We start from the raw sequence: 15,466 nt of genomic DNA, 5'->3' as shown, positions 1-15,466 counted from the left end.
TGAAAGGCTCGTGGGTCGAGATAAGGACAGGGAGATCACTCACCAATTACCGTCACAGGCAAAACAGACTCAACTTGGGGAAAAATTAATTTAATTTATTACTAGTCAAATCAGAGTAGGATAATGAGAAATAAAACCAAATCTTAAAACACCTTCCCCCCACCCCTCCCTTCTTCCCGGGCTTAACTTTACTCGCAATTTTCTCTGCCTCCTCCCCTTGAGCGGCGCAGGGGGACAGGGAATGGGGGTTTGGGTCAGTTCATCACACGTTGTTTCTGCCGCTCCTTCCTCCTCAGAGGGAGGACTCCTCACACTCTTCCCCTGCTCCAGCATGGGGTCCCTCCCACGGGAGACAGTTCTCCACAAACTTCTCCAACGTGAGTCCTCCCCATGGGCTACAGTTCTTCACAAACTCCTTCAGCGTGGGTCCCATCCACGAGGTGCAGTCCTTCAGGAACAGACTGCTCCAGCGTGGGTCCCCTGCTGGGTCACAAGTCCTGCCAGCAAACCTGCTTCAGCGTGGGCTCCTCTCTCCATGGGTCCACAGGTCCCACCAGGAGCCTGCTCCAGTGCGCGCTTCCCACGGGGTCACAGCCTCCTTTGGGCATCCACCTGCTCTGCTGTGGGGTCCTCCACAGGCTGCAGGTGGATATCTGCTCCACCATTAACCTCCACGGGCTGCAGGTGGATATCTGCTCCACCATTAACCTCCATGGGCTGCAGGTGGATATCTGCTCCACCATTAACCTCCATGGGCTGCAGGGGGACAGCCTGCCTCACCATGGTCTTCACCACGGGCTACAGGGGAATCTCTGCTGGGGCGCCTGGAGCACCTCCTCCCCCTCCTTCTTCCCTGACCTTGGTGTCTGCAGCGTTGTTTCTCTCACATATGCTCACTCCTCTCTCTGGCTGCAGTTGCTACAGCCCTGTAACTTCTTTTCCCTTTCTTAAATATGTTATCACAGAGGCGCTACCAATGTTGCTGATTGGCTCGTCCTTGGGCAGCAGCGGGTCCGTCTTGGAACCCGCTGGCATTAACTTTATTGGACATAGGGGAAGCTTCTAGCAGCTTCTCACAGAAGCCACCCCTGTAGCCCCTGCGCTACCAAAACCTTGCCACACAAACCCAATACACTTGTTAACTTACATGCAAGACTGAATAAAAGACAGTAATTGATACTTGAATTCTAGATCAGTCTACAGACAAAGACTCAAATTGCAGTGCTCTCCAACAGAGACATAATACACTTTCATTTAGATGATACATTTATTAAATTAGAATGAAAAAGTTAATGTACTTTAGAGTGCAAGAAACACATTTGGACACTGGACCTCAATACAGAGAAACAATGTCTTCAGAATTATTACAGCAAAAAAAATCCTCTGCACAGTATTACATATCAACCAAACAAGCAATAACATTTGTAAGGGAAAAAACATTCAGTACCGTCAGCAGATGTAAAGAGCAGTAGAGAAGAAAGTAACAAGGATCTAGCTAGACAAAAAATGTTCCTACCTTTAGCAAGTTTAGGCTCTTGGCAGGACTCAAACTAGTATTAAGAGCACTAACTTCTAGCAGATGCCAGTCTTACACAGCTGGCTTTGGCTCCAAGCTGCTTGAAGCTGTTGAGCAGAAGAGCGGCATCAAACACAGTATTATCCCATTAGCATTTTGTCAAAAGCTACAATCATAATGAGTGACAATTTATTCGTTTTAAATCAAGAAACAGACTTTCAGTTCTAGTATCTTCATTTCACAGACCCTAGAATAACTAAATACTCCCTGCCTTTTTTCATCTCTCTCCAATTCAAACCTGACAATGAACAGTTTGACTGAGAGGATATGTATGTTGAAAAGCTAAGTAGGCTTATGATCAGTGTTTTGTTCTTTTTAACAAGATAAAGTAGCACATCTTGACATGAGAGTTTCAGCTATAATGCTTCATTAAATCAGGACAAAAAATCCCCAGAACAATATTTATGTATAATGTAACATGCTGAAATCCATCTACTGGCCATACTGCTCCTACATATCCCATCTTCAACTCATACATCTACCCTGTTTTGCATAACATTTGCCTAGAACAAAACAAACAAAAAAAATTCTAAGAACAGGAGCCTCCCTCAGAGGCCCAGAGCCTAGTTTATGAACAAACCTGGCTAACCTAACATTTGCACTTAGCTCTCTTGGTGGTTAGGATTGAAAGGTTTTTATTCTGTGCTTGAAATTGAGCTGTAATAGGATGCAGTACAATTTACCACCCATTAAGTTGAACCATGACCACTTGCTTTTATAAAAAGCTGTATTATGGATCCCAACATTTTAATATAAAAATTAAAATATATACATTTTCCCTGAATTGTTCCATCCCTAGCAATTCACGCTATCTGTGTAAAAGTTAGAGCAAGGGACTCTTCCTGGAGATATCTAAGCATTAAATCCTTACCAAGATTTACCCTTTTGGGTGACGATGTCACAAACCACTGTGCAATAAAGACCAAACGCCTCTACACCTACTCAATCACAAAATTTACCATGATTGTAGGGAAGGGACAAGACTAGTTTCTTGAAGAACACCCTTTTTATTTTAGAAAATAAAAATGTGGTGACTCTACAACTAAAGCACACAAAAACTATAGCCTTGAATCTCATTATTGAAAAGCCAATTGGAGGATGTATAAAGACACTTATGCTTTCAATGATAAATTTAAGATGGTAAGGGATTCATAACAAAACTTAAAATCATACATTATGAAAAAACAGCTTTAAAAGGTCAGAAACTGGGATGATTTTTGGTGCTGTATTCTAAAAGTTTCAGTATCACTTTTAATCATAAAAAAATAAATATTCATGCTCTACTGCCAGTGCTACCTAAAGGCTTCTTGAATGGGGGGGGATAAAATCAGCTTTTCAGCAGATAATAAAGAAAATATTTTAAGCGTGGGACATGAAAGAAAGTATGGGGAAGAGGAAGATACAGGTCCCTTTTCTCTATTCCCAACCTGGCTTTAATGTTCTCATGAATCACTCAAGAGCCTAGATTTCAAGTGTACATTCATTTCAACTCTTGAAAATATAAAGGTCTCTGGCTATTGTAGGAAGTATTTGAAATCAAACATTAAAAAGATAAAACAGCAACATTGCACAACACTGGAAAAATAAACTGGTGCATACTATTTAAAGTGCATTACTTTACCATCTACAAAAACAGACACCGCAGAAATTTATCCAACAGGTGTTAACTGGTGCATATGGTAAGATTCTGCAGCTCCAAAATGAACTGTTGTCTGAAAAAATAACACTAACAATAAATACAAGCAATCTCCAACCTCCTCTGAGGATCAGACTATAACTCAGATATGTTAAATTTTCTCTCACAAAGAGTTTATTTCCATCTGCATCAAATAATAATAAATTGACTACAGCAACTGTAGTCTAACAAGTCACTGAGCAACTCATAATGCCATTCAAAGATTCTGAAGCTACTTTTCACACTCCTTATTTCAGATTACAGCAAAAAATACAGTAGTTTTTCCACTGATATAAAATGATAATTTTGCTGAAATATAGGTGTAAAGAAAGAAGCCTTATAACCAGATCATAGATTTCTGCTTTTTTAATGTAAGACAACACCTTAAATATTTGTTTACAGCTTCAGTAATTTTCCAGGTATAAAAAAACTTTCCTTCTGCACTTATCCTTTGAAACAGCCATGGGAATGCAGAAGTAGTAGTAAAGAGTGCAATTAACTGTGGGAGTACATTAGGGCTTAGTCCTGTTCTCTGCTACAGCAATACATACTGTACGAGTTAAAAGTTACCTGTTAAGATTTTACAGATATATAACAATACTAGATGGGAGGATAAAGTCCCAAATGCATGCCAGATAATATATGGCTTTGGTGCCCGATGACTAGATTGAATAGAAGGTGCTCATTACAAATACCAACAGCGCAACCTAAGAAATTTAGCTTATTAAATTAAAAATCTTCCATCAGAAACAGTTGAATATATCACAGCAATAACTAAACACCACAGGACAAGGAAAGGGTCTTTCTTTTAATTTCTGGCAGAAATAGGCTGCTTGATGAAACCTAAATACTTTAACAGATCAGTTATGTTTAAAGAACAAACCCTCCATGGAAAAATTTTTTTTTTTCAATCTAACGAACAGTAGTAAATCCTGTACTGCATAGAGTTACTTTGTAAGAACAAGTTTATGAAAAGAGGGAGAGAAAGAAAAAAAAGCAGCATTACTCCCCACCCCATCAGAATATAGCCACAGAGGGCACAGCTGATACTAAAGATACTTCAATGCTATATTGTAGGACATAAGCTAAACTGAGTATGTACAGATTGAGAAATAAAGTGAAAAAGATCCAAGTGTCCAAGGAGAAAAGGGGTATAATCTTTCACACAGGATGCGCTAACAGAAAGCTGTTGGGAAATTCTTCCTCTAGCTAAATCCCTGGCTTGGCAAGTAAAAATAAGTGGCATCGAGGACGGGGTCTTTGCAGGAAGTGGGGATCTATGATTCTTCAGCCATCTGAAGCAAGGAGTTGATAGCTGCATCCTTGTTCCCCCTCTGAGCTTCTAGCACTGAGCGGATTACTTCCCTGTCCATGTTGGGAAACATGTCCTGGATAGATTTCAGGTCCTCTTCATTACACAGGTGCTGAGGGTTGACCGCAGGAGGTGGTATTGCCACTGGTACCATGCCTGGATTACAGACTGCAGGCATCCCTGCAGGCAAAAAAACAGAAGAAGAAAAAAACCAAAACACATGGGGGGGCGGGGAATCAATGATTTTGAAGAAGAAAGTGGCTCGTGACTCGCCCCAACCCACCAACTTCAGCTTTTTTTTTTTTTTTTTTTTTAACATGTACACCAGCAAAAAAGATTGCAGAGATTATACCTAGACTGTTGCAATTGGAATACATTTTTCTGGAACAGGTTCTCTGCCCAAGTTATGTTCCAGAAGTGGTAAACTACAGTATGGCAACAGGTACAGCTCAAAATTAGGTACAACTTGCATTAACCAGGTTTACACATGAATCACTAACCAAAAACTAAGCACACCACAGAAAGACATGGTTGGCTTTTTCCCCCTACTCCCATCATATTTTAGTTCCTAGTGTATTTATGTTGTGATGAAAAAGATGGTTTTACATCAGCAATATACATAGCTGATACTTAGAAATTCAATGAATGCAATCCCCATTGCATTCAAAGGAAAGTAAAGTACTTAGGTGCACTAGGAGACAACCACACTCATAAGCAAATTTTAAGCAAATGTCTTCCCGTGGTTAAAGTTCCATCCAGTTCAGCCTGCAAAGTCAAAGTAGCAAAACAGCAATTCTTCTTATGCCTACAGAGGCACACACTGCTTTTCCCTGTTCCTCTGCCAGAGGACAAAATTCATCTGACATTTTTCATGAACTTATTGTATGTCTCTACAAAATTAAAGCACTGTCAGTTTATAAAGACAGTTTCAGAAAATGAGTTTTCTAATTCCTGTTAAAAGGAATTACTAGACAAAAGTCCTTTTCATCACTTAATAACTTTTATCATTAATTAAGCATAGATCCATTGCTGAAAAAACTACCATTTGTTTTTATAAAACTGACTCTAGGTATAGAGTCTTTTGTTATCACTTCTGAAAATGCCATATTTCACTTCTCTAAGTAGTTCCAGACCCCTGATTATCTTCATCCCACACCTCTGTGTGTTACTTTTCCAGTTCTGCTGTATTGTTTCTAAGGTAGGGCAAGAACTACCTGCATCTAGATGCAAACATGGCACTGCTTCATTACAGCAGCATGATGAAGTTTTTTTATTTGTTCTCTATTTGCTTTCAAGCATTTTATCCACTGTTTCAAACACTCTTCACCTGGTATTTTCATGGAATAGTCTACAGTAATTAAAAGATCTTCATGTGTAGTAATGACCAATCAATAAATCATCACCAAATATGTATTAGTTAAGATTTCTTTTTAAACATACTTTAACACCAGTCTTAATATATGAGTTTATTTCCCATTTACTATAATGACATCCTTCTCCAACCTGCTGCAGAGAGACTTAGAAAATTGCTAAGAGTTTTTGTTTTGACAAATTGTCTATTAGTCCCCTTCCCTCGATTAGTTTTTTAAAAATATGATGCACCCCACCAAAGGCCTCCCTCCATGAGGGGATGACTCATCAGTTACTTTTATCTGTTCACCAGCTTTTCAAAATAGCTATTAAACCACAAGAGGACCTTTATTGTATCAGAATAGTATATGATAGGAAGAGTCCTTTGCAAAGTAACATTTTCAAAATGCAGCTGACAAGGTGATATACACAGACGACATCATTCTTACCCACATACTCATACACCTGTAATTTCTAAGGTATGAGCTTTCCCTACATAACCATGTCACCTCCTCTTAAAGTTTACCTAGCTAGTTGGTTGTTTTAAATCAGCTCGTTCTAATCTCCATAGGTTTTTATCAGTTTATGCAATAGGGAAAACAGTTACTTCAGAACTGTTTTTAAAAAAAAAAATTTCAGTTTGCTATCGTCCAGTCCTCTGAAAGCAAGACTAATTAAGCAATAGGTTACATACTGCATTTGGTAAAAAAATCCAAAAATATAAGACTGGGAATAAATGTTATCTTACCTGCATTTTCTTACTGAACAACTTAACAATTAGTGTTAAGCTCTAAAATTATAATCTGAGGCTCCTTCTCCATAAAAAAAGCATTCCTTCCTAAGAAGGACAAAACCAAACACTTTCTTCCTCCCCCCCGTTATGGTCTCACATTCGAACTGGATTTTTTTGTACACCCTTACATACTTATATCTTTATAGTCACTTAATTACCTAAATGAAACTAGGTTCTCTGCTTCTTTAAAATAAATAGTTCTAAACTCCTTACACATTTGATCTTCAAAAGCTTTGTTACCCAACGTTACTACCAGTTTAGATCTAATATATAATTCAACTCTCTCACATCCCCTCATTTGGGCAGACTTACCAATTTTTGGCAGAAACCTACTTTACACTTTTACTGCACAGATTTTCTAGGATTCTCCAGGAGTGCCTTCTTTTTTTTTTTTTTTAATTTGGCATACATTTACTTTGAGCAGCTAACAACTTTTTTACATAGTTTTCGGTTCACCTGTTTAGCTTGCTTTCTGTTACTTTAATTACTTCTCCTTAAGTTAATCAAAGGATTAACTATTTGCGTCACCACTATTACACATCTTCAAAATAAGATACTTTTTGAACCAGGTTTCATGTATCACTCAGGAGTAGTTCAAAAGCTGCTTCTCCTCTATTGAATTCTGACTAACTGCTCAAAAAGCATAACAACATAAAGCGGACCGACAACCAACATAATTTTCAAGTGTGCCTCTTCGTAGCCTCATCTCTCTTAGCATAATGACTGAAGTACTTAAGCAATCAAACGTATTGCAACTATATTATACTACTTGTATTCAGACTTAACATCTCCTAAAAAAATAAGAGCAAAGAGCAATTTCAATACTTACCTTGTCTCGTCAAGATTTTCTTTAACCCGTAACTATTTAATCAGAAATGTCTACGTTTACTCTAACTTGTACAAATATTTTAGCATCTCAGTGATTATCTTTTTTCTATCAGCTTTAAAAATGCTATATTAAAATTCACATTCAAGGTTGGATCAGGTAAACCCATCTTAACTTACATCAACTCTGGCTGACAAGGTACTGTAACTGAATATAGTTTGTGTGCATTGCAACCGTGATTTTACCTAATGTACTCTTCGCCATTTCTCTCCTCAACTTGGACTTCTGTCCTACCTGAAGGGATGCATTACTTAATTGTAAGCACCTCCGTACTTATCAATGTTCTCCCATTTTGATTTTAAAATTCCCCTTGTAATCATCTTAAGTTTTATTAGAAGCAAAAAAGGAATCTAGATGCTTTAAGTCTAATGTACAGGCTGCATCTATTCAAAAAGGTTCATGCTGGCAACTAAAGAAGTGTCCCTCTCACCATAAATTTATTACCTACACACTGAAACCATGTCTCTGCCCAGCCATCTGCATCACACCACTACCAAGGTTATCTATCACCTCTTCCACAACAACCTCAACTTTAGCTCTAGGGCTTCTTATGCCATTTGGACCATGGTCCCTGGAATTCTGTCTGGTACTATGTGTTTGAACATATGACAAATCAGACCATGTGTGCACCCTGGAGGCAAACCACTGTGCAGTCCTCACCAACACTGCAAATACACAAATACCCAATAATCATATCCAGCAGCATTTCAGACTGCTTCTTCTATAGCTTCAACAAGCCTCAACTCATTCCTCACACTTCCTACAAACAATCTAGGCATTTACATGAGGTGAACAAAGATGTATGGCCTCAGAAAATAAAGTTGCAAAGTACCTGAAAGAACAAAGCAATAGATGTTTTACTGCTAACACAAGCTTCCTAATATTCTTCAGTAAGTCATCAGCACCCTAAGATTATCCAACTATCAGCCTAAATTGTGTAAGAACTGTCCATACAAGAGGTCAGTTTAAAATACTAATCCAAATGAAACATGAGGCTCACTTCTCGAGTACCACAGCATCCTACAGCTTACAAAGTTTCAGTGTCTTGTCAGTGTCAAAAAAAGAAATCAAGATCAGCACACAGTTTTTCTTACTGCTTTCATCAAAACAAGATAATTATGAAGCCAGACATCTGCACAGGCAGTATTAAAGTATTTTCAATCTAAATATTCAATTTCAGAGACAAGAAATTTCTTCATAGTATTGTTTTTCACTAATGATTTTCAAAATCCATTTTCTCAGCTCTTACAGTTCTAGAATTAGTTTATGCTGTCTACAACTACACTGTATACAAATGGAAGATAGTATCACAGTGATTTTTAATAAATATTTCCATGATAAATGCTTACTTTTCACGAAACTCAACATTCAAGCTATACAAATACCAATTTAAAGAGTACCTCAGTTTTTTGCTTTGTTCCACACTCAGGCTAAAAGCATCCATAATTTCTGATTTACAAAATAGTAAGCAAGACTTAAGCATAAAGAACTATGCGCTAAAATTTAGCAAATATACATAAATATATATATGCAGTCATTAGAGAAAGTTAGAATAAACTTCAAAATTATCAATGTTCAGTAAAAAGCTGCTTTACATATTAAGCACCTCATTTAAATAACAGGTGAAAACTGAAACTAAACCACATAAGAATCCCCTATCAATGGAATTGCACACTCCTGTGTTGCTCTCAGATATTAGGTAAGTGTTATAAATCAGAAGAATGGAGCACTGTTTTTTAATTCAATGAATTGGCAATGGCAAACATGCTGGCATAAGCAGTGACATTCCAATACATGAAACAAGTATGTACAATAGCAAGTCAATTGCTACAAGCAGCAATGGAAGCATCAAAGCAGAATTAACAGGGTAAACTTCTTCTAACTGCACACAAGGCATTACACACTTTTTATTTTATTTTCTTGTTCAGTCAAGTGCCCTATGTTTAATTTTTTAGCTCATTATTATTCTGTCCCATGCATAGACCCTTTCAGAGTAAACTCAGGAACCTTCTCAGCAAGAATTCTTTTATTTAAAGAAAGAAATCAGTATCACTGTTTTTAAAACACACAAATAGGTCTTCATGACATTTCCTTCAGAAAAAAAAAAAATCAGTGCTAAAATATGCATACCATCATCTCAATTTTTCTAAAATGTTGCTTCTTTGCAAACTACTAGAAAAGTGAAGCATATGGACCCACAGAAAAATTCTACAATTCCACTGCTCTGAATAAACCAAATACATTGCGACAACCACATCAGTTTTATTTACAGCATCTTTCTGAAATTCAGAGCATCAAGAAATGACATTTTATATCACAAGGAGTAATTCTAGAATTTTGTGAACATACTTGACTGAAGACCAATGCTTTTATCAAAGTTAAGGATGTCACAATATCTTCGCAAAATTCAAAATCAAAGGTGTCACAGTAAAGCAAGTCTAAATTGAAGGAAAATTGATTTCCTGTAACATAATTTGCCTTTAGAGTTCTAGTCAGATGCTTAACTTGACATGGATCTAAAACAGATGTGCATGAAAGACACACATTGATGAAAAAAAGTGTTATCTTTTTGAAAAAAGGCTTATTTGAAGATTAACAGAAGGCAATTGGCAGGCTGTCTTCTCAAGGTCATCGCAGAACTGAGTTCTTCACTTTCAAGTTTACAAAAAGTCATGATATTACCTGCTTCTCCACAAACCTTGCAGTAGCAGAACAACTGCAAGATTGGTTTCTCTTCTAGGAAACCAGTACTATCACCTAGAATAGCTCACTGACATACAACAGTTCCAGAAGAATATTAATATCATGTTTTATCTATCAACACCATTATCACCTTGAAGCTGAGCAGATGCCTTTAAAGACTTTCCAACAGGCTGGAGGGGCTTTAACAATTTCCAGGAGATGCATTAATGTTCTATTGTGACATCCAAGTGGCAATACCTTGTGATACAGTCTGATGTAACAAATAAAGCTGTTTAGATGAGTTCATGCAAAGACTCTTGAGTCAATGAGAATGGGAGTGAGAAAAGAGCTTGGAAACTTACCCAGAGCAAAGTACTCAAGCCCTAAAGATAGGTTAAAATGAAGGGGCAAGGGGAAAGGAATAAGACATGGGAAAGAAATATTAATCTATTTTTAAAAGGAAATGAATCATTTAGGTTCCAAAGGTGAAGGCTGGATAAACTGAGGCAATTGGGTAAAACCTAAACTACCCAATATCAAAAACTAAATGCTGCTAGGATTCAGTCTCCCAACTAATTTGCTTCAGTGCTCTGAACAAGTTTCCTAAATGTGCTGTTTTTACAGAAGTAACAATTAGAGTAAACGTTTTCAAAATAAGTAAGCCACCAAGTGTTTGCAGCAAGGATTATATTTTATCACCCACAAAGGACAACATACATCCATGGTTTTCTGAGCAATACCAATAACATCACAAGCTAACCCATGAAACTCAATACAGACAACTAAAAAAGTAATGTACTTATATACACAATCCTGCCTCAATGAAAAATTATATTCTGGACTCTGACAGGGCCCTGAAACACATGGAGTTTTAACCTACTTTTTACACAGGTGTTTAGAAGTTAAGTACAAATAGATTTCCTATTTATCCCATGAACACTTAGCTGATAAGAAATATAGCTTGCTTATTGAACTAACTTTTTTTAGCTTACTGTCTTTGATACACTATCAAGAAGATCAGCTTGGACTGTAAGTAACTAGTATACCACAATATTCTACAGTCTAAATTAAGTAATCTTCAGAAAAAGAAACAGGAAGAGATGGTAGATAAACTCAACTTTTAGAAGACCAACACAATTGACAAATTCAAATATTCCCAAACCGAATCCATAGATATATCATCTATAGCAGCTATAGTTTGTAGCAACTAGCGCTACTGTCAGAAGTTTTTAATTTTTAAAACTTTCAAAATTAATTAACATGGTGCAAGAATATTCTATGGCCATTTCTGCTCTCATCACAGCTCTGTAACATTTACCATCAAACGTGGGGAAAAGAGCATTACTTGTGTTGGCATTTCAAGCTTCATCTGCTTAGCACAATGACTAACTGCTTGCTACTACTATTTACCTCTGCTTGCATGATAAGCATGAGAGGAATTAGTTGCTTCGACCTTAATTAGAAGATTAGTTACATATACCAAGTTTTGAACAGAAATTTTCTCTTACAGAAAAAACCAGCTTGGCCTTCATGACACAGCTAAATTTGACTTAACACTGTCTCTCTTTAAAGTGCAAATATTTTGGACAGTTAACAAATAACTGATAAACTGTTTTGATAAGTATTTTAGTCCACCCACTGTATTTCCATCACAGATAAGACTTAGATTCTGTCTTGCCCAACAGCAGAATCTCCTCCATTTCAGATGTGATAAACTATTCAGTGCTGCTCTTCCACTCTTCTGAAGGAAACAAATAGAACTTGCTTATTGACTACACTTATTTAACTGGATAGGTACAAAACGTGAACTAAGAAGATGGGAAGAAGGTACGTATTCCTGTGGAGCATACTGATGTCCTACCATTGCCCTTCTTGAAAAAGTCTCAAAGAGAAAACCCTGTACAGTGTTCCAAAGAAAGTACACCAACGGAGTTTCCCCAGAAGATACAATCAATTCAGCTGGGCAAGGAAGACCAGTAGTTTGCATGCACCTTTCTGAAAGAATTTACAGAATGCAGGAGGAGCATCTAGTTCACTATATAGAAAATACTCTGACAATACTCCATGTCTTCCGAGATGTACTATTGGTTCCTTTGATAATTTGAAATTACTTTTATTAAGCCATACAATTAAATGTATGAAACAGTAAAAGTATTCTGAAATCAAGTCACTTTCAAAGTCCAAACCTAACCATCCATCTAATTATTATGAGTGGGTCATTGATTAGTGAATAGGCAAAAGCTTTAAAACTCACAGTGCTTTGAGAAATTTTGGTGGTGCCCACAGAAATTCTAGAACAGCAAACACAAAGCACAGTAATATTAAAAAAAAAAAATAAAAAATATCAAAAATAGGTCAAAGGTGGTTTGTAATAAGTTTGGCATTTATGAAGTCAAGGAAGTACATTCAAGCTTTCCCAGAACAAAAGAAAAGTTCGAATCGAGGGGTGGAACTTCACAATGCTTTAAAAATATAAGTCATAGGATCAGGAAGAATTTTTAATACAGAAGATTATCATAGCAGTAATTAAAACAAACATGTTGGATCTTTGCAGAAGGGCAATGCTCCAACATACAGATCAATAAGATTGTTGCATAAAGGCAAATTCTTACATGCTAATATGTCAGGTATTACTATCACTTGCTAAATATTAGTTATTTCTTCACTTGTCCAAGTAGATTTAGTAAGTATTACTGAAAATATTCTCAAGATAAATACAAAATTTACAGAACACCAAGATCTGAACATCAAGATACACCACTGTACTTGTTTTTCAACTCTGAAGGTCTAGTATCAGTTTTATCTGTCCAGTTCTATGTCTAGTTTCAATTATACCTGAAACTAGTCTCTTCATTTCTACTGTTTGTACTCTGGCTGGCACAGTAACTTTGCAATATGAATATTCTCATTTTGATCTGTTCAAGAAATTCTATAGCACCTTCTATTACATTGTTATATGCACCATCCCAGCTATTTTTTTTTCTTTTAACCGTACACAAGATAACTGTGTTTGAAGTTCACTGAATGCTTCAGTATATAGAGATGCGATGAACCTACAAGCAAAAAAGATACGCCATCTAATTCAAACACAGAAAAGCTACACAGAAGTCTGGCTTACCACAATGGAATCACACTTCAGGATGCACACACAAGTTGAAACTAGTTCACTGGCAAAGCAAGCAAGACTTAAATCCTGAGAATTAAGCTATAGAGATAAAAGCACTTTAAACGAAGCAAACTGCATGTTTTCATCAGGGAATAAAGGACGTAACCAAACTTTTCCATGTTTTGTTCTAACTTAACTCTATAAAAATGAAACAGGAGGTATGATTCTTTAAGTTACATATTCAGTCTTCTGTTGAGGAGGTTTGTTTTTACAGAGAATGAAATTATAAATTCAATCAGGAATCGAGTCTTTAAAAAAGTAATATATATGTATCTGTTGTGTCAGCCCTTAGTACTGCAATTATATCTCCCACACTCTATCACTCATTCATAATGCAAAGAAATTCAAAATATGTAAATTTATATATTATTTTCCCTAAAAGGTACACATATTACTGAACAGATGTCCACACAACAAACTGGAGCTTTTAAGAGCTGTAAATGAAACACACAAAAAAACCCAACTGAACTTATTCAGTTATTTAACTAGGGCAAATTCAAGCTTATTTACATACTTTAAACTTTTCATCTTTGATAGAAAAATTACAAAACCTAAGTTAACACATCTTTCTATACAAGTCCAAAACTTACTTTGCAGACCAAGAGAACTGACAATACCTGCTTTAGCTCTTCTTGATGTAGTTATGTAACTATCTCAGATCTCCCTAACATTTTTCATTCGCTGTGCTACACACTTCACATGCTGTGTAGCAAGTTTCCAACAAAGCATCTTCAAAGACCACAGAAGAGTCAACCCCTTTATGGGCTATCTAAGCTGCAGTTCTGACAGCACAAGTCATTTGGTGCACTTTCTAAGTCTGAACAGTTTCAAACATGGATTGCCACCATTTAAATAAGCACACATTGTATTAGAGTGCAGCCTGCTAGATATTTATTCAGTGACCTGACATAAGTCTAAAATAAATACTCAAAAAGAGAAGCCTTCAAGCTACTTGTTCCAACTTGATAGTCATTTTAATCCATTTAATCAAACTCACGAAGCTCCCTTAAACAGGGTACAAGACTGAAAGCAGACCTACACTTAATTCGCTCACTCTTGTCCCAAAAATGTATCATGGGAAAAGTGGTTAAGGACAAAATCATTTATAGCTTCCTTTATATTCTGAAAAACAGGAGAAATTTGGTAGTTATTTCTGCAAAGCCCTTCATCTGGAAGTTTTAAGAGTCTTCAAGGAGAGAAAACATACCTGCTATAGGCACATATCCAACTCCTTGCTGATACACAGTGGGCATCAGGACCACTGGCTGGGGCTGCATCATCATGGCAGCTGGCAGAGACTTGACACAAAAAGTACAGATTAGAACAACTCAAGAAACAGAAAAAAACTAAACCAGCAATTAAAACAATTAAAACAGTATTTGCAAACAAATCGTCACATTGCAAATCCATGTTTCATGTTCAATATTACAATATGACTATACTAAGTGCTAATCTATATTAAGCAAAATCTCTGGCAAATTAACTGAACTACCATCCTTTTAAATGACAATTAATTTGCCTGTAAATCAATATAATCACATCATGTCAAACTAGCCTTTTGCAACAGTTTGATAAATTTTGTCACTGAAATTTTGTTACTGAAGCAAATTATTTTAAAATATGGGTTTAATCAGCTTTCATGCCTTATTCTCGTGAATATGTTGTACATTCATTTCATCGTAAATGAAATCTTAGAGCAAACCTGAATTTTATTAAAGCAGTATACTGCTCCTAGAAGCAAATTTTAGTTCAAATCAATTATTTTTGAGGTAAACCAGTACTTTAAACAAAATATCAATTTAACTCCGTTCCCTTTTACTACAACAACTCCTGTTCAGTTTGATCCTGGAAAATATTGAAAGGTCAGGTTCTATGTACAGTACATTCATGGGCAGACAGTTTTAAAGGTTAATTACAAACTCATTTCTCCTAGGGGTAATGGAACAACTGTTCAGATGTGGGGCAGAATGTGAATTTCAAACAGTAGGGAACATCTGTTCCCAGTTGTGCACTCAACAGCAACTTG

General features: G+C 36.6%; 1 protein-coding gene across 3 annotated transcripts in view; it reads right to left on the bottom strand.

Annotated features, from left to right (window-relative positions):
* Nucleotides 1-1,254: 1,254 nt before the first annotated feature.
* Nucleotides 1,255-15,466, bottom strand: part of TOLLIP (toll interacting protein) — a 30,588-nt gene continuing 16,376 nt past the window's right edge. For all 3 annotated transcript variants that reach the window (XM_050897279.1, XM_050897281.1, XM_050897280.1), the window contains 2 exons: nucleotides 14,648-14,738; nucleotides 1,255-4,743 (listed from right to left, as the gene is read on the bottom strand). In XM_050897279.1, coding sequence (XP_050753236.1) covers nucleotides 4,529-4,743; nucleotides 14,648-14,738 — 306 coding nt within the window. In that variant the 3' untranslated portion in view covers nucleotides 1,255-4,528. The remainder of the gene's footprint in view (nucleotides 4,744-14,647; nucleotides 14,739-15,466) is intronic.

Source organism: Gymnogyps californianus, chromosome 5 (assembly GCF_018139145.2).
Source record: "Gymnogyps californianus isolate 813 chromosome 5, ASM1813914v2, whole genome shotgun sequence".
NCBI classification, from domain to species: domain Eukaryota; kingdom Metazoa; phylum Chordata; class Aves; order Accipitriformes; family Cathartidae; genus Gymnogyps; species Gymnogyps californianus.
Note: the sequence above shows the minus strand (reverse complement) of the source record. Positions and strands in the feature narration are given on the sequence as shown.